The sequence below is a fragment of the Oncorhynchus nerka genome, linkage group LG20 (assembly GCF_034236695.1).
Source record: "Oncorhynchus nerka isolate Pitt River linkage group LG20, Oner_Uvic_2.0, whole genome shotgun sequence".
Lineage (NCBI taxonomy): Eukaryota > Metazoa > Chordata > Actinopteri > Salmoniformes > Salmonidae > Oncorhynchus > Oncorhynchus nerka.
Genome location: NC_088415.1, coordinates 85576414 through 85603382, shown reverse-complemented (window position 1 = coordinate 85603382; position 26969 = coordinate 85576414). Strand labels below are relative to the sequence as shown.

At 41.4% G+C, this 26969-nt stretch overlaps 1 protein-coding gene across 1 annotated transcript; it reads right to left on the bottom strand.

Moving 5' to 3' along the window:
- Positions 1–1555: 1555 nt before the first annotated feature.
- LOC115117259 (SERPINE1 mRNA-binding protein 1-like) lies at positions 1556–24925 on the bottom strand. Its single transcript, XM_029645726.2, has 9 exons — positions 24553–24925; positions 15276–15468; positions 10775–10918; positions 10571–10639; positions 10370–10447; positions 9438–9639; positions 5724–5780; positions 5363–5524; positions 1556–3390 (listed from the first exon to the last, which is right to left on the bottom strand). The coding sequence occupies exons 1-9, from the start codon at positions 24806–24808 to the stop codon at positions 3331–3333; spliced, it is 1221 nt and encodes a 406-aa protein (XP_029501586.2). The 5' UTR covers positions 24809–24925; the 3' UTR covers positions 1556–3330.
- Positions 24926–26969: the final 2044 nt, after the last annotated feature.

Sequence of the window (26969 nt, the reverse complement as noted above, 5' to 3'; positions counted from 1 at the left end):
CAGAGATTGCATAGTAAGTGCTGCAGATGTTGGCTCAAGCGGAAATAGCCTTTACAGAGCTACAACACCCCTTTGATTTAATTGCCATTCCCTTTCCAACAGTTTAACTTACTACTAAAAACTTTGCAATGGTAACAGACTGAACCTGCTGGGCGAGACACGGTGCTTATCCTTAGAGCCTGACACGTTGTGTCCCTTGGTGTTTGTTCCATCAATCACAGTGTATTCAGTAACCTGGCCTAGACCCCAAAAGACCAAGCAAGGAAAACTTACCTTGCAGCTACAAAAAGTGCTCCAAAGACCATGGCAAACCTGGTTGCCTCGACAGGCCCAGAGAATGGATTTCTGTGGGGAATGAACGTTATCCACAAAATGAGACATCTAATGTAATCCATTTAAAAAAAAAATTATATTTGTTTCTGAAATTTGAAGAAAACTTACTTCGGTAGGATTCCCTCAGCCAAAATGGTTAACAAAATAGAGAATCTTCTTAAAAGTGTAAGCATGGGATAGACTGGAAGAGATTAGAGGACGCACCATCCACAGGACATGACATACAATCATACCACTGTGATCTCTATGCTTCACATGCATTGATCATAGAAATAAAATGGTGAATACTCAATATTGCGGTCAATGAACAAGAAAGAGGTCATACTTGAGTCGTTTGGTTCCTAGAAGTCCTGATACCTGATTCCAAACGTACAGAAGAGGTAGTGGAAGCATCTGCAGACTGTAGACATATATTATCATGTTGAAACAGGAACACTGTTTTCATTGCTGGTGAAAGCAACTCGGGGCTCCCCACTTCCATTTTCACTAGAGGTCTCTTTACCATTCTCTAAATTCGACGTCGGAGGGGTTGAGCTCTAAAGGGCAGAACTTTTACGAACTGACTTGTTGGAAAAGTGGCATCCTATGGCGGTGCCACGTTGAAAGTCACTGAGCTCTTCAGTGAGGCCTTTCAACTGCCAATGTTTGTCTATGGAGATTGCATGGCTGTGTGCTCGATTTTATACACCTGTCGGCAAAGGTTGTGGCTGAAATAGCCAAATCCACTCATTTGAGGGGGTGTCCACATACTTTTGTCATATAATAGCACTCACAGCTTTCAAAGACAACAAAATCTGAGACATTATCGTCTGTTCACATTTTCCATTATATTTATACTGAAACGTGTATTAAAACCTGTATAAACCATATTTATTATTATATGATAATATTTTAGGATGACTAAGAACTGATATAATCACATGCGTTACTTTTATTTTCCTACATTTAGTAAAATCAGGAAATGCATCACCTATGCCTCTACTGCTATTCATTCCAACTAGACTGGTTTTGGGATTTCCCCCTGACCGAGATGGCTGCCATTTTGGCCCCATTATGGAACTTTGAGGGTTTATAACATAGCTCCTACAGTAATTTAATAGGATCTCTATGGACATAACATTGAAATAATGCCAACGTCACACAGCTTAGAAAAGCAATAGTCCATTATTTTTCCTTTTAAATCACAGTAATGATTTCACACAACTCACTTCCGTGGGCAGAATACATTTAACACCTCTTAAGTAATTTATTAGAACAGGGATGTTTGCAGAGAAGTCTACCGTCAAGTGGCTCAAACAGTCCTACAAAAGGCTTGCGCCAGTCACCTGTGTCAGTGCATTACCAGCAAGTCTTTCCAGAGCACTGTAATATAAAGCTTTCAGTCACTCACAATATTCGCCTTAAATGTACCTATTCCCCAACCCAAATGTGTGAAGCACAGGAGGTGGGTGACAGCTTGAGGAGAACGGGCTCATGGTAATGACTGGAGCGGAATCAGTGGAATTAAATCCATCTAACTGATGGTTTCCATGTTGTTTTATGCCATTCCAGTAGTTCCGCTCCAGCTGTTATTAGGGGCCGTTGTCCCATCCTGTGGTGTGAAGTATACCCACTTTGGTCAAATAAATCCTCTACTGGAAATGCTAGACACAGATGACTATACGCAGGGTGAGCAGTCATACATTCTGTAGCACTCGATTGCTCCACATTGAACGGACCATTTCTTTCAGACAAATTATGCAGTAGTGCTGCTGTAGTAATAATAATAATAATAATAACAACAACAACAATAGAACAGTAACAGCAAAGATGATCACGAGGAAAAATAAATAAAATAAACAAGTTTCAGAGTACTGGTGCTGATGGAAACAAGATATGTGCACAGTCGACCATCTTCCCTAGTATGAAACAACTATGTTCTCAGAAATAACAACTACTTCAGGCAAAAGAGAGCTGCTTTTGAACTTGTGGTCAAGTGCCCGGAAGAAGGCAAGTTCATGACAGAGGAATTCTTTAAGTCCTATAAGTAACTATTGTTCACGTTCACAATGAACCCAATCAATTTCGCATGCATGCACGCACACACACAAAGATTTGGTCACGCAAAAAATACAATATATTCGTATAGTGGTCCTATGGTTATTAGTAGTAAAGCCTGTACGACCTTCAAGGACCAGCCTAGAAATACATTTGGAACCTGGCTGCCCTGAAGACACAGGCAGTTAAGGACCAGGGACATGAACCACTGGTCGAGAAAAATAAGAGCAACAGGAAAATAAAGGAAATTCACTTTCACTGCATGACAAGCAGAAGAATATTAAGCTCAAGGGGTCACTAGAATACAGGTACATTTTTAAAACACAGTAAAAGATTTAGTACAAAGGTACTCAAATGTATTGAGTTTAACATCAGAGTAATACATGACTTAAAAGTCACCCTTTCAAAATAAAAGCTTGTCTAAGATGACCCCAAAATATTCAGATAAAGTCATGAGGAAAAGCCAGCCAAAGCCTCGGGGTTAAAACACACACACACACACACACACACACACACACACACACACACACACACACACACACACACACACACACACACACACACACACACACACACACACACACACACACACACACACACACACACACACAAATTGAAATGCATTTTTTTAAGCAGCAATACAGCATAAAGTATGCATAATATCTGAAGAAAAGAAACATACTGTATGAAAACATCCCTGCTATCATGTCTCTAAATACAAAACTTTTACCAATAATTTGCTTCAGTTCAACAAGAGATGTCCTTTTTCCGCTTTTTTTGTCTTTTGTCTGTCATTTTAAAACAGGTTAAAATTTCAGTCCTTAGGTGTGATGACAGTCTTTTTTTTCTCGTATACTTGAAGAAGTTGTAAGCATGCAAGCCTCGTAGAGGAGGGGCCCGGAGGGGCGGGGCTAATGCCCGGAGGGGCTGATGGGGCGGGCTGGTAGTGGTGCTAGAGTATTAAGCCAGGGCTGGGAAGGCCTCTGGGTCGTCAACGTTGGGAACGGACACTCCACCCGGCTGGGGACAAAAAGAGAGAGATGTTTTGATTTATTATACAAAATCAGAGAATACTGGGTCGTGTTCAGTAGGGATTGGGAGGTACTACATGAACAACACAACTCAACACAACAAGTAGAACAATGATCGCAGTCAGCTTGAGCACCCAATTTGACTTTTTGTGGTCAGTGAAAACAGCTTTATATGGTCAGTAACCATAAAGTTTGAATGGTAGGAACCCGGTTACCGAAATGTACCAACCAAAACCCCTCCCTTTATACCCAGGAAAAATGACTGCGAGAAACTGGTATAATCTAGTAAATGATTTATATGAACACCAAGGCGTGAAACGGAACTATTAAAATATATGCAATGTGTAAATCTGGCTTCTCTGTGGACTGTTCATGATGAATCAGGGTGGGGACAGACCATCTCTGTATGGAGCACAGTTCTCAATGCATGTAGACCTATCATCTCATCTTGGTAACTTGTTTTCTTGTGACCTAGGCCTAAATTTGCTGCAGCATACTACAGTAATATTAAGACCGAATGCATGTCTAATTTACCCGTCTTCAGTTGGCTTTCAGTCACCTTTTTTTTTATTTGTAAAGATTATAATTTTTTTGAATTCTCCAGAGTTTTAAAAACATCCTATCACTGGAATATTGTTGCTTTAAATCAGTGCATGAGCACTCTCTAAGTCTTTTTCTCTCGCTCTTTATCAACTCCATTCAAATTGCATCCAAAATAGATCATCCTGAATCTAGATTGATATATAGCCCTATATATAGGATGTCCTAGCCTACCTCTTTCAGGTAATACATTTAATGCAGTATTAGCCTTATATTTAGCTAATTACTGATGGTTTATGCATAACAAGCTTCTAACTTATAGCCTCTGTCTTTTGCGCAATTCGCAGTCCACCTGTGCTCCGCTGGCCTCTCCTTAAAAAAACGTTCCTTAGCTCTTGGAGTTCCATGCAGGAAAAGCTAGACTAGAATAACTTGTTGCACATCATTTTTTAGAAGAGGAGCGGAAACTCTTTTTTGTTGAATACAGCAGCCAAGAGAACTCACGGATAGTTTGATAGAAGAGCGAACGCACGATGGCGGTCAGCTATAGCAGTTATTTATTCAGACCCGGAAGCATTCAATCTTTGTGAAGAGAAGTGAAAGCCTTCTACATCTAATTCTAGTCCAACATTACTAAAAGACGCCATTAGAATGATGACGAGTTGAACGCGAGGAAGGAATGACGCAATAGAGACAGAAAGAGGAGGTAGATAATAACATCAGGGGAAATATTATAAAAGGTATATATGAGTCAGCCTACTAATTATACAAATAGGCCCCATTATATTTCAAAATTAAAATCAAATTCAGTAGCTTGTAACTTTGTAGGCAGCTTGTGCTGCACCAGAATCACATGTTCTCTTCTGTTATTATCATGGTTTGAACGATGTGCGTAATTCCAGTCCGTATAAAACAGTATTATACAGTACAGTAATACAGTTCACACTCAAAAAGATTAGCCTACTGGTGCTAGATTCATTTATTTACCCAAGAGAGCATATAGCTAGCTACATCTATTGTTTTTTATGTTTTTCTGTCGTGCGTAATGTGCAGTAGCCTATATCATATATGTATTGGATAATGGCACAATCATTTGGGCATTTTGGGGCTTCGGTTCATTAAACGTGGTTAATGTAAGGCTCATTAAATGTATTTAATATATGTCTCATCAGGCTCAGGGAGCATCAGGTTTGAATTTTCATGCTGATCAAAGCCATAATCAAATCCAGATTTCTATGCTTTATAATGCCACTTCCGGCTTTGGAGGGAAATACCGGGTTACCTGGGAGAAAAGTGATTTATTCTTGGGATGGAACATTTGTACAATACCGGGAAAGTATTCAACCCTAGTAACCATAGCCTTTTGTGATCAACATTTACATCTATTTGTGTTCAGTGACAACAGCCTCAATTAGTGTTACCTTTTCAGATCTACCTCCTCCCGCACCGCGGCCTCCCCTTCCTCCACGGGCTCCCCCCCGCCCGCGCCGGCCCAGGTCTCCAAAGTTGATCTCCAGCTGGGCTGTGATGTCATTGGCGGGCTTGCGGAAGTGGTGGTCCGGGCCAACTTCGTCAGGATTGCCCTTATGGGGGAACAGTTGACGTTGTTTACATTTAGCCAGAGACTACTGATAGCCACCATCTCAACTCAAATAGCCAACATGCTAACTACTGTTTGACATCATTTAACTCTTGATATACTATGCCAATGTGTATGAGTGTGTAGATAAAGGGTTGTTTTATCAGAATTGTATAGGGGTGAATATGTGAAACAACAGGCACCTTGAACAGAGAGGTTGTGTCTGCTTCAATCTCCGGGGCATCAATCACAGCTGGTCTCTGCAACAACCAAGAGAAAGGACCAACAAGAAGGATAAGCACTTCAGTCACATTTGTAATGACATAGCCTCTTCGGGAGGGTTGTTAGCTGGTTAACATTCTGGTTTATATCAGCCCTTTTGTTGGCAAATACAGACCACCACAGTTATTTAATACCTTACAGATTGTTTAGTATTGATCCGTTGACAGGAATCAATCATCAACCTTCTTTCTGACTTAAAACTTTTTTCCCCAAAACTTGAAATGACACAGTTCACCAATATCACTTGAGTAGAGTACTGTATATCTGAAAATGTTTTGTAACTTAAATTGAAATCAAATTGATTTGAAATTAAAAAACAAATTATTTAATTGATTCCGTCACATCCTAAATGTAAATAAAACAGACTTTTCTCAACTGAAAACTTAATGAAATATGCAAAACACAACTAGGGCTGTCACCCAGTCAAAACTGTTCGCTGCTCTGGCCCCCCAATGGTGGAACAAACTCCCTCACGACGCCAGGACAGCGGAGTCAATCACCACCTTCCGGAGACACCTGAAACCCCACCTCTTTAAGGAATACCTAGGATAGGATAAGTAATCCCTCTCACCCCCCCTCCCCCTGAAAAGATTTAGATGCACTACTGTTCCACTGGAGGTCATAAGGTGAATGCACCAATTTGTAAGTCGCTCTGGATAAGAGCGTCTGCTAAATGACTTAAATGTAATGTAAATGTCACAATTACTGTATAACTGACGGTAATGGATGAAGACACATGTATACATATATATATATATATATTTTTTTTTTTCATGACAGTCTTCATCTATTACCGTCAGTTATACAGTAATTGTGACAGCTCTAGTTGTGTTTTTTGGGGGAGTGAACAGCTGATTGAAGACTTTCTGCGATAACATGGACTCTTAACCATTTAGGGATAGGGGGCAGCATAGGGGGGGGGTTCCGTTAGCGGAACCTGTGTCCTAGACAGGTTAACAACGTGATGAAACTTTGTTGCCCTAAGGAACCTCTAACCCTGGCAATAGATGCAGTAAAGAGGTCAATAGCCCTTATGCACATTCCATGATCGAACGTTCTAAACACACTTCCTATCGGTTTGGCACACTTCCGGTCAGTCTAGTTGTTATCGACGATATAACGTTACTACCACTATGTCACAGTTCTTTTTACTAGGTGTCTTCAGGACTTGCCTCAAATTAATATTAATGATGTACATCAAATTGTTACATCAGCCTCCGAGACTCCAGCTAGCAAGAATGAAAAGGGGTTCAAGATGTGTATAGGAAGCTACATAGATAACTATGAAGGTGAATACCAAGTCAATTACAGATATGACGTTAGCTAGCTACAATCATTAGCTAGCTAATTTAACTATTAACTGTAGCTAGCTAGTTACTTCGTAAAATTATGTAACGTTGACAGAATCTACCTGAGAATGTGTGTATTTTCGTTAGCTTGGTTAAGTTATGCTTGCTATCTATATTTGCTAACTAAAAATAATTGTTATTCATGTCTTCCACACAGTATCTAACAAAGATACAATGACAGGGGAGATCACCGTGACGGCTGCCTGCCACAGGTCCATGAGGAAGAGTGAAAAGCCGCACAGCATGAGAGTAGGGAAAGGTTATAGATGGCTACTAGGGACCTTGTTAAACATCTCCTGTGAGACACTGTCATCATGGTCAAAATGTGTTGGAGACAGTGTCAACGTTTAATCTTATCAGTAGATAGATATTAATGATGGGTCCCAATCCCAATTTAGAATTGCCCACTTAACAGGTTATTTGGTAAAGATCTGTTGATGCAGTGTTTGGTAATTGTGTTACTGAGACACAATGTATTCCTGTATAGTTAAATGAGCTCCTAGTTAAGAAGACTAGACACTACTATGTTTATTGTTATTTATGGGCCGCATCATTCTTGTTTCTCACTTCAGTCTTCCATCACACTTATCTTCACAGATGGTGTTAAAGCACTCCGTACCAGTGATAGTGGTCCAAAGCCACTGCTCCTGTGTTGCAGGAAGTGCTCTGTGCAATCATCTGGTGGCCCTTCTTTACCAGACAGTGCACTACTCTCAACTAAACATTCCTGCTGCACCACCAGTTCACAGCTGCACAGACACAGAACAGCGTTGGCACAAGCCAAGAACACTTGTGAGTCTGTCAATATCCATTAAAAAATGCACCTGAAAAGTATTCAGTCTATGTAACAGTAAATCCTTGTTAATTAGGGTGTGAAGACAAGTCCGGTTGATGGGATAGAGTTCTGTAAACCTACTAACTCGTGTGCTGATGGAATAAGGTAAGTTGGAGGTTCCTAGAATTGAAAGATGTTAGAAAACATTTTCTTGTGATTGTATCCAGATGATAAGCCTAAACAGTGGCGTCTTGACGCTGTAATGACAAATGTTTGGGACAAAGACTGGGGGGAAATATGAACAATGTTCAATAGCACCTCCTTCGCTGGGCTGTAAATTAAACGTAGTCATTGCGAACTATTTCAGTCAGAAATGCATCGACGATAGCTAGTAAGCTAATGATAAAAACAATAGCAGAACTCGCTCCGGAAGTCATCAATCCGGTCGGAAGTAAATTAGAACATTGGAGGCGGATTAATGCATAGAGCCTATTCGACCAAAACAATGGAATTGCCATGGAAACGAGTAGGGGGAAATGCCTTGGGAGAAAGATCCAGAGTCTCCTATTGCCCCCCAACAACATTAGCCTCTATGTTGAGGTAAAAAAAGATATATAATGTATGGATGTCAACCCCAATACATGTTCATGTCATCGTTACTAGTCAACTGCATTACAGTTAAAACTACCACCACTCATTTCTGTATGCTAGCTGTTCTAACCAGCTTATATGAACGGGAGCATTTAGCAGGCACTTCTTCTAAACCTAAAAAAGGGACATCCTCTACATGTTTTGCTGCGAAAACTTCCAAATATATCCAAATCGGACTTAAGTAACCACAGTGGCCTGTTCATTACATAAATCATGAAGGATTTGACAAATGTCCACTTTGTTAGATCAGATTTGTTGAACGTGAGACAATCTGGTCATTCAATTGACTCCTTCACCCCATATAGTTGAATGGTAAACTCTTGGGTACACTGGCAATGGCTGCCTGCTATTGTAATGCAATCATTTCCATGGAAATGTAGAATGTTCACTCAAATGATAACTGAGGTGGCTCATGCTATGGAATATATTTTTTGTCATGTAAATTACAAATTACAAATCACAGCACATATTGATGAGTACACTTCCTGTTTTGCTCCTATAGGTACACTTGTAACGGCCAGTCCACCCATTATGCCTTCATTGGCTTGAATAGGGATGCCTGTTCTATTCATTCTATTTCTATGGCAGCCATGCAGTCAGGAGTGGAGGAAAGCAGAAAATGTGGGTCCATTTTTTTTACAATAATAATAATAATACAAAAAATATTCCTATTCGAATGGTTATTACGGAGACCGCGGTCATTTGGCTGGACAATTACAGTCACCCAAAATTCCATGACCATCACAGTCCTAAACACAACCAAATACAATGGCAAAACATCTATATATACCTAACAGTGCAGTGCACAACTATAGATAAGAAAAAAATATATATATATATTGTCTGCTTGTGTCACTTACATCTTTCAGCTTTTCGTCACTGACATCTTCGCTCTTGGACTTGTGCAGAACGTAGCCTTTGTTCCACTTGCTGTCGGCACCCTCGTTGGGCTTGCGGATGTTGAACTCCACTTTGGCGCGTTCCTTGTCCTGCATGGCTTTCCATTCGTCCAGGGTCATCTCCTTGGGGCCCTCCTCCTTTGGTTCCTCCACCTCGTTCTCCCTGGAGGAGACAGAGACACACATTTGTTATTGAAAGCTATTACCATACATTGTCTGTTAGCTTTCACATTTCTGTTGTTTTGGAATTCTTCTAGCTGCTTGCATTGTGGACCACGGGATGAATTGAACGTTGAGAGCAGCACAAATCAGCATGAATGCAGCACCATAGTGAACCAATACAGTGATGTTAACTCCAAGAACAGGTCTCACTGGCAAAAATTAGACTCCTTTAAATTGTTTAACTTGGGTCAAACGTTTCGGGTAGCCTTCCACAAGCTTCCCAAAATAATTTGGGTGAGTTTTGGCCGATTCCTCCTGACTGAACTGGTGTAACTGAGTCAGGTTTGTAGGCCTCCTTGCTCGCACACAGTTTTTCAGTTCTGGCCATCAAATTTTTCTATAGGATTGAGGTCAGGGCTTTGTAATGGCCACTCCAATACCTTGACTTTGATGTCCTTAAACCATTTTGCCACAACTTTGGAAGTATGCTTGGGGTCATTGTCCATTTGCAATATCCATTTGTGACCAAGCTTTAACATCCTGACTGATGTCATGAGACTCCAACCTAACTGTATGTAAACTTCCGACTTCAACTGTATATGTATAAATACAGGTGAGATGAAACAGAGCGAAATGGGTTGGTTGTCCCGTTTTACAGAGCAGCAGTCCTGGGGTGTTTTGCACTGAGGTGTGCAGGGAAGTTAACTGGACAGGTCCAGGAAGGTGCTCACTTGTTCTCAGAGTCAGCAGGGGGGTGTTCCACTCCCTCAGGTGTTCCCTCGGGGGCAGCAGTCTGTTCAGCATCACCACTGGGAACAGAAATTCAACACAGCGAAGGAACAAACCAGTCAATATCAACAAAGGACCTGTGTCCTTGCCTACACATAATGGTCATCTCATTTGAGTAGGTAATGATGGTTTGAACCACCAACCTTGTTTCGTCCTTGGGGTTCCCCCAGTTGTGAGAGCCACTCCCACCACGCTTCTCCTCGGATTTCTGACTGTTGAGGAAAAAAAATGGAAACCAAAAGCTCCACCAATCCTACCACTAATCACAGAGCATCTGAAGATTTAATCATTCCAAAAGACCATCACTACAACTAGTCCTTTAAGGACTCGGGGCAGAAATTACTCACGGTTTGTCACCGCCGCCACTGTGTCTGTCGAAGTCCCGTTTGCCACGGGAGTCGAAGCCGTCACCCCGGCCCATGCCCCGGCCCCGTCCACCACGCCCACCTCGGCCGCCGCCACGCCCTCTGGGGGGCCGGTCTACGAAAGGTCTAAGGAGGCACACACACACAGGCTCAGCATCAAGCAGCCCAGATACAGAATGAGCAGCTCAGAACTATGAAAACGACTTTATTGAACGTTTTAAAAACATGCAAAGATATATACAGTGCCTTCAGAAAGTAGTCATATACCCCTTGACTCATTCCACATTTTGTTGTCTAACAGCCAGAATTCAAAATGGATTAAATAAAATAAAAAATCTCACCCATCTACACACAATACACAATTATGACAAAATTGAAAACATGTTTTGCATGAAAATGAAATGCATAAATATCTAATTTATTTCTGTATTACTAAAAACATGTAACAAGTACTCACACCCCTTTTCTATGACACTCCAACTTGAGCTCAGGTGCATCCAATTTCTTTACATCATCCTTGAGATGCCACTACAACTTGGGAGTCCACCTGTGGCCAATTCAATTGTTTGGACATGACTTAGATAGAAAGAAATACACCTGTCTATATAAGGTCCCACAGTTGACAGTGTATGTCAGAGCAGAAACGATCCCATGAAATCCGAGGAACTGTCCCTAGATCTCTGAGAGAGAATTGTAATGAGGCATATATCTGGGATATAAAACTATTTCTATAGTATCGATAGTATAGAGAACTGTGGTCTCCGTTAGAGGTCGACCGATTAATCGGAATGGACGATTAATTAGGGCCGATTTCAAGTTTTCATAACAATCAGAAATCGGTCTTTTTGGACGCCGTTTTTTTTTACACCTTTATTTAACTAGGCAAGTCAGTTAAGAACACATTCTTATTTTCAATGAAGGCCTAGGAACGGTGGGTTAACTGCCTTGTTCAGTGGCAGAACGACAGATTTGTACCTTGTCAGCTCGGGGATTCAATCTTGCAACCTTACGGTTAACTAGTCCAACGCTCTAACCACCTGCCTCACGAGGAGACTGCCTGTTACGCGAATGCAGTAAGAAGCCACGGTAAGTTGCTAGCTAGAATTAAACTTCTCTTATAAAAAACAATCAATCAATGAATCATAATCACTAGTTATAACTACACATGGTTGATGACATTACTAGTTTATCTAGTGTTTCCTGCGTTGCATATAATCGATGTGGTGCGCATTCGCGAAAAAGGACTGTCGTTGCTCCAAGGTGTACCTAACCATAAACATCAATGCCTTTCTTAAAATCAATACACAGAAGTATATATTTTTAAACCTGCATATTTAGCTGAAAGAAATCCAGGTTAGCCAGCAAATTGTGTCACTTCTCTTGCGTTCATTGCACGCAGAGTCAGGGTATTTGCAACAGTTTGGGCCGCCTGGCTCATTGCAAATTCATTTGCCAGAATTGTACGTAATTATGACATAACATTGAAGGTTGTGCAATGTAACAGGAATATTTAGACTTATGGATGCCACCCGTTAGATAAAATACGGAACGGTTCCGTATTGTTTTCGAGATTATAGTTTCTGGATTCGACCATATTAATGACCTAAGGCTTGTATTTCTGTGTGTTATTATGTTATAATTAAGTCTATGATTTGATAGAGCAGTCTGACTGAGCGATGGTAGGCACCAGCAGGCTCGTAAGCATTCATTCAAACAGCACTTTCGTGCGTTTTGCCAGCAGCTCTTCGTTGTGCGTCAAGCATTGCGCTGTTTATGACTTCAAGCCTATCAAGTCCCGAGATGAGGCTGGTGTAACCGAAGTGAAATGGCTAGCTAGTTAGCGGGGTGTGCGCTAATAGCGTTTCAAACGTCACTTGCTCTGAGACTTAGAGTGGTTGTTCCCCTTGCTCTGCATGGGTAACGGTGCTTCGAGGGTGGCTGTTGTCGTTGTGTTCCTGGTTCAAGCCCAGGGAGGAGCGAGGAGAGGGACAGAAGCTATAATGTTACACTGGCAATACTAAAGTGCCTATAAGAACATCCAATAGTCAAAGGTTAATGAAATACAAATGTTATAGAGGGAAATAGTCCTATAATAACTTCTTACCTGGGAATATTGAAGACTCATGTTATTAAAAGGAACCACCAGCTTTCATATGTTCTCATGTTCTGAGCAAGGAACTTAAATGTTAGCTTTCTTACATGGCACATATTGCACTTTTACTTTCTTCTCCAACACTTTGTTTTTGCATTATTTAAACCAAATTGAACATGTTTCATTATTTATTTGAGGCTAAATTGATTTTATTGATGTATTATATTAAGTTAAAATAAGTGTTCATTGAGTATTGTTGTAATTGTCATTCTTACAAATAAAAATGTTTTTAAAAATCTGCCGATTAATTGGTATCGGTTTTTTGGTCCTCCAAAAATCGGTATCGGAAAATTCATAATCGACCGACCTCTAATCGAGAGCATCCTGTCGGGCTGTATCACCACCTGGTATGGCAACTACTCCGCCCACAACCGTAAGGCTCTCCAGAGGGTAGTGAGGTCTGCACAACACATCACCGGGTGCAAACTACCTTCCCTCCGGGAGACCTACACCACCCGATGTCACAGGAAGGCCAAAAAGATCATCAAGGACAACAACCAGCCGAGCCACTGCCTGTTCACGCCGCTATCATCCAGAAGGCGAGGTCAGTACAGGTGCATCAAAGCTGGGACCGAGAGACTGAAAAACAGCTTCTATCTCAAGGCCATCAAACTGTTAAATAGCCATCACTAACATTGAGTGGCTGCTGCCAACATGCTGATCATATCTAGCCACTTTAATAATTGAAAATTGGATGTAATAAATGTATCACTAGCCACTTTAAACAATACCACTTTATATAATGTTTACATACCCTACATTACTCATCTCATATGTATATACTGTACTCTATACCATCTACTGCATCTTGCCTATGCTGTTTGGCCATCGCTCATCCATATATACATATTCTTATTCATTCCTTTACACTTGTGTGTATAAGGTAGTTGTTGTGAAATTGTTAGATTACTTGTTAGATATTACTGCATGGTCGGAACTAGAAGCACAAGCATTTCGCTACACTCGCATTAACATCTGCTAACCATGTGTATGTGACAAATAAAATTTGATTTGAGAAAACTTAAACTGGGGTGAAGATTTACATTCCAACAGGACAAGCATACAACCAAAGCAACACTGGAATGGCTTCAGAACAAGCATGTGAAAGTCCTTGAGTGGCCCAGACTTGAATCCCATTGAAAATCTGTGGAAAACTTGAAGATTGTTGTTCACCGTCGCTCCCATCTAATTTAACAGAGCTTGAGAAAATCTCCAAGGAAGAACGGGAGAAAATCCCCAATCCAGATGTGCAAAGCTGATACAGACATACCCCAGACGATTCAAAGCTGATACAGACATACCCCAAGACGACTCAAAGCTGATACAGACATACCCCAGACGAATCAAAGCTGATACAGACATACCCCAGACGACTCAAAGCTGATACAGACATACCCCAGACGACTCAAAGCTGATACAGACATACCCCAGACGACTCAAAGCTGATACAGACATACCCCAGACGATTCAAAGCTGATACAGACATACCCCAAGACGACTCAAAGCTGATACAGACATACCCCAGACGACTCAAAGCTGATACAGACATACCCCAAGACGACTCAAAGCTGATACAGACATACCCCAGACGACTCAAAGCTGATACAGACATACCCCAAGACGACTCAAAGCTGATACAGACATACCCCAAGACGACTCAAAGCTGATACAGACATACCACAAGACGACTCAAAGCTGATACAGACATACCCCAGACGACTCAAAGCTGATACAGACATACCCCAGATGACTCAAAGCTGATACAGACATACCCCAGAAGACTCAAAGCTGATACAGACATACCCCAGATGACTCAAAGCTGATACAGACATACCCCAGATGACTCAAAGCTGATACAGACATACCCCAGAAGACTCAAAGCTGATACAGACATACCCCAAGACGACTCAAAGCTGTAATCGCCCCCAAAAGTGCTTCTATTTCATTTACAATAAATGTACTATAATTTCTAAAAACATATTTTCACAAATTTGATCAATTTTGAATACTGGCTGTAACAACAAAATGCGGAATAAGTCACGCTGTATGAATACTTTCTAAAAGCACTGTATGTTATAGGTTGTCAGGATAATAGGTGTGATTTGAATTTTGACTGTTTTTTTTGCATTGCTTTAGCTAGTAGTGAGCACAAACTACAGTCAAAGCCAAGTGAAAAAATAATTTTAAAAAAAAATAACAAACTGAAGCATACAGTGTGTCCCGGACATCTGTCTATCCCACGATTCCAAGACATCCATATTTCATCAACGATAATAATAATGAACAAAACATTTGCTCTAAGCATTGTCATTTAGTACAACAACTACTCACTTGTCTGCAGAGAACTCTCCTCTCTCTCCGACGTCGGGCTTGTCCTCGATGGGTTTATCGAAGCGGCGCTCACGTGGGGGTCTCCTGTTGTCTGGCCTCCTCTCGCCGGCGGGCCGCCCCTCGCCCTGCCCGGCCTTGTGCTGGGAGCCAGGTTGGCCCTGCTGGTCCGGCCTTCGGTCCACCCGCCTGATACCTGCCACCAAAACAACACATGGAGGCTTTAGAGGTGGACACTGATATGACTACAGAGACTAATTAGGAGGGTGATGCAGCCAAAATCCACATGAGCACCACTCTTTCAATAATACTTTTTGATCAAATTATTTTATTTGTCACATGCGCCGACTTCACTAGGTAGGGGGCAGCATTCGGAATTTTGGATGAAAAGCGTGCCCAAATTAAACTGCCTGCTACTCAGGCCCATAAGCTAGGATATGCATATAATGAGTAGATTTGGATAGAAAACACTCTAAAGTTTCTAAAACTGTTAAAATAATGTCTGTGAGTATAACATAACTGATATGGCAGGCGAAAACCTGAGAAAAATCCAACCAGGAAGTACTATTATTTTGAAAGCCTGTTTTTCCATTGAAAGCCTATCCACCATACAAATACTTAGGACCCAGTTCACGAGCTCTGTGGCTTCCTCTACATGTGGCCAGTCATTAGGCATTGTTTCAGGCTTTTACTCTGAAAAATGAGGGAGATACACTGCTTTCAATGAGAGGACAGTGGAAATTTCCATCAATGAAGCAAGCATGTGATCAGGAGCGCACATTTCTTGTTTACCTTTTCCATTGACGAAGCTTTTGTCCGGTTGAAATATGATTGATTATTTATGACAAAAACAACCTGAGGATTGATTTTAAACATCGTTTGACATGTTTCTACTATCTTTTATTGTACTTTTTTTACTTTTCGTCTTGGTTTTGAGAGTGCGCATTGTGCCTTTGGATTTCTGAACAAAACGCATCAACAAAACGGAGGTATTTGGACATAAAGATGAACTTTATCGAACAAAACAAACATTTGTTGTCTAACATGGAGACCTGGGAGTGCCACCAGATGAAGATCATCAAAGGTAAGTGATTCATTTTAATGCTATTTCTGACTTTTGTGACACTCTCCTTGGTTGGAAAAGGGCTGTATGGATTTCTGTGGCTAGGAGCTGACCTAACATAATTGCAAAGTGTGCTTTCGCTGTAAAGCCTTTTTGAAATCTGACACAGTGGTTGCATTAAGGAGAAGTTTATCTGTATTCGTATGTTTAACACTTGTATCTTCTATCAATGTTTATGATGAGTGTTTCTGTTATTTGATGTGGCTCTGCACTTTCACCAGATGTTTGTTTGAGACAATGCATTTCTGAACATAAAACACCAATTTCAAATGAGGTTTTTGGACATAAAGATGAACTTTATCGAACAAAACACACATTTATTGTGTAACATGAAGTCCCCTGAGTGCCATGTGATGAAGATCATCAAAGGTTAGTGATTAATGTAATCGCTATTTCGGACTTTGTGAGCCCTCTCCTTGGCTGGAAAATGGCTGTATTGTTTTCTGTGACTAGGTGCTGACCTAACATAATCGTTTGGTGTGCTTTCGCCGTAAAGCCTATTTGAAATCGGACACTGTAGCTTAGCATCTGCTTCATCTGGCCACTTTTATATTAACCGAGTCACTGCTTTAATTTTTGCTTGTAAGTAGGAATCAGGAGGATAGCATTATGGTCAGATTTGCAAAATGGAGGGCGAGGGAGTGCTTTGTACGTGTCTCTGTGTGTGGTGTAAAGAGCACGTAAAACATCAGCCATCCTCTCCGGTGCCATTCTACTGAAGTTTGCGTTGATTAGAGCTTGCGGTGTCTGACACTAGAGCTTTATTTATGAAAGTTTGCGGTGGAACACGTTAAAATGGCATGTATTTTCAGAATTGTTTGGCGAACAACTCATAGGTGGGCTGCGAGCTACTGGTAGCTCATGATCAACCTGTTGGAGACACCTATAGTAAAGACTAGTGAGCTGTATCCGTCCAAATAACAGCTCTAACATTCTTCTGCATTTATATATTTACGCAAACCTGGAGATTTCACCATGTAGGTGTAGATATCATTATATACTATTTTGATTTGGGCCATTAGGTAGAGTTGTATCTTGTGCTGTCCCCAACAAAACAAAAATGTTGGTCGACCCGAGTCATCGGTTCTTAATTTTAAAACGTGTATTTTTCCATATACAGACAAACCCTATGTGTTTGAATAAAAACATCTATTACTGATCAAAAATATAAACGCAAAATGTTAAGCGTTTGTCCCATGTTTCATGAGCTGACTTTATATTTCTCTCTCATTTTGTGCAAAATGTTGTTTACTTCCCTGTCATTTCTACTTTGCCAAGATAATCCATCCAGCTGACAGGTGTGGCATATCAAAAAGCTGATTCAACAGCATGATCATGACACAGGTGCACCTTGTGCTGGGGACAATAAAAAGCCACTCTAAAATGTGCAGTTGTCACACAACACAATGCCACAGATGTCTCAAGTTGAGGGTGCATGCAATTGGCATGCTGACTGCAGGAATGTCCACCAGAGCGTTTGCCAGGGAATGTAATGTTAATTTCTCTACCATAAGCTGCCTCCAATGTCGTTTTAGATCATTTGCCAGTACGTCCAACCGGCCTCACAACCGCAGACCACGTGTAACAATGCCAGCCCAGGACTTCCAAATCCGGCTTCATCCCCTGTGGGATCGTCTGAGACAGCTGATGAAACTGAGGAGTATTTCTGTCTGTAATAAAGCCCTTTTATGGGGAAAAACTCATTCTGATTGACTGGGCCTGGCTCCCAGTTGGTGGGCCTGGCTCCCAAGTGGGTGGGCCTATGCCCACCCATGGATGTGCCTCCACCCAGCCATGTGAAATCCATAGATTAGGGCCTAAAGAATTTATTTAAATTACTTAAATACCTAATTTGTTTAGAAAAAACATTCCCTCAACCCTTGCTCTCTTTACATGAAACATCAATGCATTGCATGCACGTGAACAATAGGGCCTGACCTGTAGCCTATCATAATCACATCAATAAACTTATAACAAACTCCGAACACTGTAACAGCTAATTGGATGCAGAGGTCGGATGACGTGAAAATGAAACTCGAAACGTAGAATGTTCACTGGTTGCTCAGGAAGGAAAGGGGAAGTCAGATGTGTGGAAGACATTTGACTTAGTTGTGTAAACTACTGGAGATTCAGAAAAAGGAGGGAGCAAGCACTGTGTGAATATTGTGTGCCAAACAGGTGCTGTAAGATTACAATATTATACGAACAGTGTAAATACTAAATAATTTATAAATGTACGAAAAATGATGTTCTACCGGAAAATGAAATAAATATATAAAGACTTTATTAAAGCAAAGACTAAAAAAGTTGCATCACAAATTTCAGTTTATTTATTGTTTAGGCTAATCATCCCATCAGCTCCCTTTGATATTTCATTTTAAAACTAAAATTATTTGATTGCATTTCAAAGCATGAATGACTCGTATGCTGTGTGATGACGTGAAGGAATGAATGATTGATTGATACAGTAGCCTATATATCGAAATATAAGCCCAAGTAAGTTACGGTATTAAGAAGACTAAACACAGTACACACTCTTTGACCTACAGCTCGATGGTGGTTGTACAAGACTCCTAATACTATAAGAAGCCATATACTGATAATGACATTACTAATGATGATCATAATAATAACCGTAATAGCAATAAGGAGATCAAGAAAGAGGGAGCGAGAGCTGCGTGCATATTATGACTAACAAACAGGTGCTGTTAGATTAAAATATTATTTTATGCACCTTTGGAACAGTGTTAACACTAAATAAATTTAGTAACACCACTGTTCTAATGAAAACAATATTGAAAAACCCTTTATTAAGATTAAAGACTTTAAAAAAGCAGAATTTGTGACATTGCTTTATCCGACATGTGGTTGCGTGAGACTTGGTGCTCACAGAATCAGTAGGCTATTAAACAAACATTCAAACTGGCAACAGAAGCAGGATATGTCTTATTTCTGTAGATATACAGTACCCGTCAAAAGATTGGATACAGCTACCCTTTCATGTTTTTTTATGTTTTATTATTTTCTACATTGTAGAATAATAGTGAAGACACCAAAACTAATAAAAAACACATAGAATCATGTAGCAACCAAAAAAAAGTGTTAAACAAATCTAAATATATTTTATATTCTTCAAAATAGTCATCCTTTACCTTGATGACAGCTTTGCACACTCTTGGCATTCTCTCAACCCGCTTCATGAGGAATGCTTTTCCACATATGCTGAGCACTTGTTGGGCTGCTCTGGGTCTTCCGTTTCTGTAGCGGTCCTCATGAGAGCCAGTTTCATCATAACACTTGATGGTTTTCCGACTGCACATGAAAGTAATGATGGACTGTCGTTTCTCTTTGCTTATTTGAGCTATTATTGCCATAATATGGACTTGATGTTATCTCTATTTCTGCTTTTTGTGACTCCTCTCTTTGGCTGGAAAAATGTATGTTTTTACGTGACTTGGCAGTGACCTAACATAATCGTTTGGTGTGCTTTCGCTGTAAAGCCTTTTTGAAATCAGACACTGTGGTGGGATTAACAACAAGATTACCTTTAAAATGGTATAAAATACTTGTATATTTGAGGAATTTTAATTATGAGATTTCTATTGTTTGAATTTGGCGCCCTGCACTTTCACTGGCTGTTGTCATATAGATCCCGTTAAGCCATAAGAAGTTTGAAAACAATTCAAAAGCAATGCTACCAAATACTAATTTAGTGGTGTAAACTTCTGACCCACTGGGAATGTGATGAAAGAAATAAAAGCTGAAATAAGTAATACTCTCTACTATTTTTCTGACATTTCACATTCTTAAAATTAAGTGGTGACTAACTAACCTAAAACGGGGAATTTTTACCAGGATTAAATGTCAGGAATTGTGAAAAACTGAGTTTAAATGTATTTGGCTAAGGTGTATGTAAACGTCCGACTTCAACTGTAAATATTGCACTTGGAAAAAAACATCTTAAAGTAGAAATAGAATGAAACAAACAGGCATTCTATTTTTTGCTCTATTATAGTGGCCACTATAGACATTGATCAAGTGGCACAAGGCTACATCTGTGCAAAAATAACGTTCACAGAGTAAATAATTTAATAATCCCCCCCCCCCCCCCCCCACACACACACTCACGTGTTACTGTCAAGTTCAACACAACAAAATAAATCTCTTTGGGCTACACTGCACATTATTACATTGTACACTTTCTGCCTGTGGACATCTATTCTACAATGTGCCAGCAGAGCATGATACCCTTTGTTGTTATAATTGATGTCTTTCAGGCAGAGTACACCTGGCATACCCCTTTTTATCCACTGTATTGAAAAAGAGGACAAAGAGGGGAAAGTGTGTGGTGTTCCTTTCACCTCTATAGTAGCATCCAGCTTAAGCCAGGCCCAGCTCCAGCTACACTTGATCTCTGAATCCACTTGTTTAACAAGCAATGCCTCATTTTCACCTAATTCTCTAATTCAGAAAATGAACCACATACTGTAGAGGGAAAGCATTAGTACTGTAGTTAGTTCGCTAACTTGTAAACATGTCACAGATTGCCAGGGTCCAGTAAGCAACTAATGTGTTATAACTTGAGGAACGGTGTTGTGCCGAAAATCTCCCCCTGCCAGAACCTCCCCCACCCCTTCGCGTGAACGCACACACACTCAACTCTTCATTGCTGCGACTTGCTTGCTCGTTGACATTTCTGCTCTTCACGCCGTTGTCAGTTTAGCCTACATTTCATTGATCTTAGTAGCAGAAAGCATTGTTTATTTGTGTCCTTCAAGGAGCTGTCTGTGATCACGTTAGGCTGCGTTTCATTTACATTTTTTTATGGCGGTTTGATCGTTGGGGAGGCACTAGTAATGTCTGCAGTTTTCGGTTTGGCTGTTTGTGTATTAGTCCATAAATAAATCTCTTTGCCAAAATTCGTCATCTCTCCCATGTCTTAAATCGACTAGTAGTTCTGAAATGTTTATTGCTTGCCTACATTTTACTCCCTCCTCTATGTTTTATATAACACACATACATTCATTATTCATTTCGGTTGCCTATCCTGACATGAAGTTTGTTCTATAGAAAGTATTTGACTCTGATGTGTGCGACCGAAAGTATTTGACTCCTAGTTACAAAATTAAGGAAATTAGAAGGGGGAGGATTTCGACAAGACCATTTTCTTGCCTGCCGAAATCCCCCCGATCCAGCTACTGTAGCAATATACTTTAAAATGCTACTAATACTTGTTCCACCACACTTTCTCCCTCACCTCAAACTTTCCAAATGCCAGTTGTTTTTCGGTTACATCTCATTATTAAGTACGGTTCATCACCTTCTCACTCCCGTCTCCTGGTCAGGCTTCTCACCAACAGTACCTCTTCGTTATCGATCAGGGGAGGCGCTGCTGTAGCTGGCAAACTGCCATTCCACTCCCAGCTCTTTCAGCGCGCGTTTATACTGTAACTAGCACATTGGTTGTCTCTTCTCTCTTCAGTCGCGTGCTGCATTCTATTGTTCTGTGAACGATTGGCTGAACCTTGGATACAGCCAGTATTGCTCCAAAGGCACATCACTCGTTCTCATACAGCCAGTATTGCTCCAAAGGCACATCACTCGTTCTCATACAGCCAGTATTGCTCCAAAGGCACATCACTCGTTCGCATACAGCCAGTATTGCTCCAAAGGCACATCACTCGTTCGCATACAGCCAGTATTGCTCCAAAGGCACATCACTCGTTCGCATACAGTCAGTATTGCTCCAAAGGCACATCACTCGTTCGCATACAGCCAGTATTGCTCCAAAGGCACATCACTCGTTCTCATACAGCCAGTATTGCTCCAAAGGCACATCACTCGTTCTCATACAGTCAGTATTGCTCCAAAGGCACATCACTCGTTCTCATACAGCCAGTATTGCTCCAAAGGCACATCACTCGTTCGCATACAGCCAGTATTGCTCCAAAGGCACATCACTCGTTCTCATACAGTCAGTATTGCTCCAAAGGCACATCACTCGTTCTCATACAGACAGTATTGCTCCAAAGGCACATCACTCGTTTGCATACAGTCAGTATTGCTCCAAAGGCACATCACTCGTTCGCATACAGACAGTATTGCTCCAAAGGCACATCACTCGTTCTCATACAGCCAGTATTGCTCCAAAGGCACATCACTCGTTTGCATACAGTCAGTATTGCTCCAAAGGCACATCACTCGTTCGCATACAGACAGTATTGCTCCAAAGGCACATCACTCGTTCTCATACAGCCAGTATTGCTCCAAAGGCACATCACTCGTTTGCATACAGTCAGTATTGCTCCAAAGGCACATCACTCGTTCTCATACAGCCAGTATTGCTCCAAAGGCACATCACTCGTTTGCATACAGTCAGTATTGCTCCAAAGGCACATCACTCGTTCGCATACAGCCAGTATTGCTCCAAAGGCACATCACTCGTTCTCATACAGTCAGTATTGCTCCAAAGGCACATCACTCGTTCGCATACAGTCAGTATTGCTCCAAAGGCACATCACTCGTTTGCATACAGCCAGTATTGCTCCAAAGGCACATCACTCGTTTGCATACAGTCAGTATTGCTCCAAAGGCACATCACTCGTTCGCATACAGCCAGTAGTCATTCAAAGCCCCATCCCCCTCGCCCAAACTTTTCTCATCGGATCTACACGAATCACGTAGGTCACCTAACCTGTCCATGTGTATCTAGTTAAAGATGCAATATGCAGAAATTTGCCTAATTTATGTGACAAAACAAGCAAGTATGTTTTAGAGACACAATGTGGCATCTAAACCATTGAGAAATATATTTTCCATAACCAAAAATATTGTATCCAGCTGTTTAAAGCTAGTGTGCAAAACCAAAAGTAAAAGGAGCATAGAAAAAGCATAGCAATAAAGCACATAGCAAATGTATGTTGTTTTTAAGACTTGATTTCAATGTAATGACAGATCTATAACTAATATTATTTCGATGGTCCTTAGCTAACTAATGTTACTTTGGTTGTGGTGGACATCTGGCCAGATGCACTCGTTTACAAAAAACATTGCGCATGCACGTCAGGGAAATAGTAGCTTGTTAGCTATAAAGTGAAGTACAGTAACATTATCTGTTTAGAAAAGCGTATGCGCAGATGAAAACAAACGCCAACACGCTATTTACACTGTCATAACACTTCAGTGAATAAGCTACGTACATGAAAACAGTCCTATGCAATAACTTGATAGCCAGCTTGTACCGTTGTTATCCACCTGCACCGGACAGGTCGCGCGAACTACCTAGCTTGCTAATGATGTAGTTGTAGCATCACGCACGGGCCTCATTCAACTCGATATTTCTAACGGTTCAGTAGCATCCGTGTTGTTTTGAAGAATAGCTAGCTAACTACGCAGCAAGCCAGCTTGTCCCGAGAATCCCTAGAAGAGCCAGATAGCTTTGTATTCGGCTAAGAAAGAAGATAGATAACTAGGCTAGCTATATTATGAATATGTGCACTAAGCTCGAGTTGTTTCACAACAAAAACATTACCCTGCGCAGCAACCACAGCGCCATCATTTACAACGTCCACATCCTGCAGGTGGAATGGACTTCAGCGAGAGGCGGGCCAGAGTGCACAGGTGGAATGGACTTCAGCGAGAGGCGGGCCAGAGTGCACAGGTGGAATGGACTTCAGCGAGAGGCGGGCCAGAGTGCACAGGTGGAATGGACTTCAGCGCCAGAGTGCACAGGTGGAATGGACTTCAGCGAGAGGCGGGCCAGAGTGCACAGGTGGAATGGACTTCAGCGAGAGGCGGGCCAGAGTGCACAGGTGGAATGGACTTCAGCGAGAGGCGGGCCAGAGTGCACAGGTGGAATGGACTTCAGCGAGAGGCGGGCCAGAGTGCACAGGTGGAATGGACTTCAGCGAGAGGCGGGCCAGAGTGCACAGGTGGAATGGACTTCAGCGAGAGGCGGGCCAGAGTGCACAGGTGGAATGCTATCCAATGCATGATTCAACTGTCTAATAATGCATTGGATATGTGCATGTTTGCAATGGGTTCTTCTGTTGCCCTCTACATTGATCGCAACAGGACAGAACCCATGTTGACTCTGACCATGTTGTTGTTAGCAAACTGTCTAGGTTTTGACCACCAATCTATCAGCGTGCACCTTACCTTCTTTCTTCAGAGGTACTGCAGCCTGTGTTTCATCTTTCTTGTCAAGGAGCGGATTCTTCCTGTCCTTCTGTGACTCCTTCTTGGGCTGCTTGGCGGCTTGGGCTGCAGACTTGGTGATACCAGCTGCAGCCGCCTCTTTCTTCTTATTCTCCGCCGCCTTTAACACCTCGAAAGGGTCTGATTCATCGTCCAATAGCTGGTCGAACCGATTGGTTACGACGCAGCCGAAGCTTTCTTGTAGATGCCCGGGCATGATCGCGCCCCTTCAGCGGAATTCACCTCCGATTCTACGAGGCTTGGCGCGAACAATTCGCTAAATACTGCCACAAGATGGCTGGGAAATGTACCTCTTCTCTTCCGGCGCGAGGAATATCCGTTATATTCAGTAGCGCGATACGGGGAATGTAGTCGTCAAGCCCAGGATTTCCCAAACTCGGTCCTGCTTGTAAACAAATGCAAATGATATCGTGTAAGGTGACAACTGTTTGATGATTCATTAATGCCATTAGTCATGAAAAACTATTGCTATTAAAATGTATGTTAATTGACAAAACAAAATGATGACTGGTTAAGAAATCAATTCAAACGTTATTTGTCACATGCACTGAATACAACAAGTGTAGGTAGACCTTACCGTGAAATGCTTACTTACAAGCCCTTTTAACCAACAGTGCAGTTCAAGAAGAGTTTAAGAAAATATTCACCAAATAAACTAAAGTGAAAAAGAATAAAAAAGTAACACAATAAAATAACAATAACGAGGCTATATACAGGGGGTGCGAATCGGTGTGTGGGGGTGCAGGTTAGATGAGGTCATTTGTACATGTAGATAGGTTACCAATACATATTTTTATTGCGTTATCTTTAGAACAAAATAATACATGCTTTTTATGCAGTTAATGCTTTTCACAAAATTTTGAGAGAGGAAGAGGGTGTGTGAGAGAGAGAAAGAAAGAAAGAAAGAAGTAAGAAGATGAAGAGAGAGATAGAAAGAGAAAGGGGACCTTCCAAGTGAAGCATTTCCATTTCCACATTCCAATATACAGCTGCTCTGTGTGTGGGCTAGTGCACATCTGAAGATTAAGGAGGATTTGTCTGTTTATAAAAAGCATTAAATAAAAGTGTGTGGGGAGGGCAGGCAGGGGTCATATAGTAAAACAGCTGGTAGTGTCTTACTGTGGTCAATCGGACAAGTCACTTCTGTTGTAGCCTATCAGCATGGGAAGTTAGGGAACTAAACCATCAAGCCATATATACACCTGTAACGCCCAACAGTGGTTTCAATGGAATTAGAGCCGTGCACAATATCAGTGACAATTAACGTATTGGAAGTATCTGTGTCATGTTGGAACCATCATTATAGTTCATGTGTTTCTCTGTAGACCTACTGTATATGGTGCACACCTGTTTTAGTACAGGGAGGGACATTACTCATAGATCAACTTCACTGTTCATTCGTTGAAAGTGAGACACCATCCATCACCACAACTATTCTTCATCTTTTATGATTGAAGTAACACGACAAAAAGAAACGCAAATTAAAACTGGCTTGAAGTAATTGGTGTTGGCAAAAGCAAACCACACCTCAAATGGCACAGCGCCACTACAGATCCGGGTTCAATCCCGGGCTGTGTCGCAGCTGGCCGCGACCAGGATACCCATGAAGCGGCGCCCAATTGGCCCAGCGTTGTCCGGGTTAGGGGATGGTTTGGCCGGGCAGGGTTGTCCGTGTCCCATCTCGCTCTAGCGACTTCTTGTGGCGGCCGGGCGCATGAACACTGACTTCGGTCTCCAGCTGTACGGTGTTTCCTCCACAAATTGGTGCTGCTGGCTTCTGGGTTAAGCGAGCAGTGCGTCAAGAAGCAGTGCGGCTTGGAGGGGTCATGTTTTGGAGGACGTACGGCTCTTGACCTTCGCCTCTCCCGAGTCCGCATGGGAGTTGCAGCGATGGGACAAGACTGTAACTACCAATTGGATATCACGAAAGGGGTAAAAAGTACCCCCAAAATGAAATAATAAATAATAAAATAATTAATGTTCTATAAGGCCACACCGTAGCAGCCTGTGTGTATCATGATGAAGCTATCAGGTAAAGAGACATGGCTGGTGTCTTAGTTACACCAGTAAGCTAGGCTATTCCAACTCACACACTTAGCAATACAGACAACACCAACATTTTAGTTCTAACAAATGAAACGAGATGGGCAAAAATCATTCATTTTAAACGTATATTTTAATAAAAGTTCAACAACTCACAAGTAGCTCTTCATCTTACCATAAGGCAGCACCTGTGAACATAACACTCACAGAAAATGAATGCTTTCACATCATTTATCTAATTTTGGTCAAGTTATTACCATGTGCGCTTTATAATTCACAAAACATCTTCATAGTATAGAGCCACCACATTTAGA

What these genes read in the sequence shown, in the direction of transcription:
- LOC115117259 (XM_029645726.2), bottom strand. Translation starts at nt 24,808, where the DNA reads ATGCCCGGGCATCTACAAGAAAGCTTCGGCTGCGTCGTAACCAATCGG. An exon ending in AGTGGCGGCGGTGACAAACC is followed by an intron (nt 10,640 to 10,774) that starts GTGAGTAATTTC and finishes TTTCCTCAACAG; the next exon opens with TCAGAAATCCGAGGAGAAGC. An exon ending in CCTGCTGACTCTGAGAACAA is followed by an intron (nt 9,640 to 10,369) that starts GTGAGCACCTTC and finishes TGTCTCCTCCAG; the next exon opens with GGAGAACGAGGTGGAGGAAC.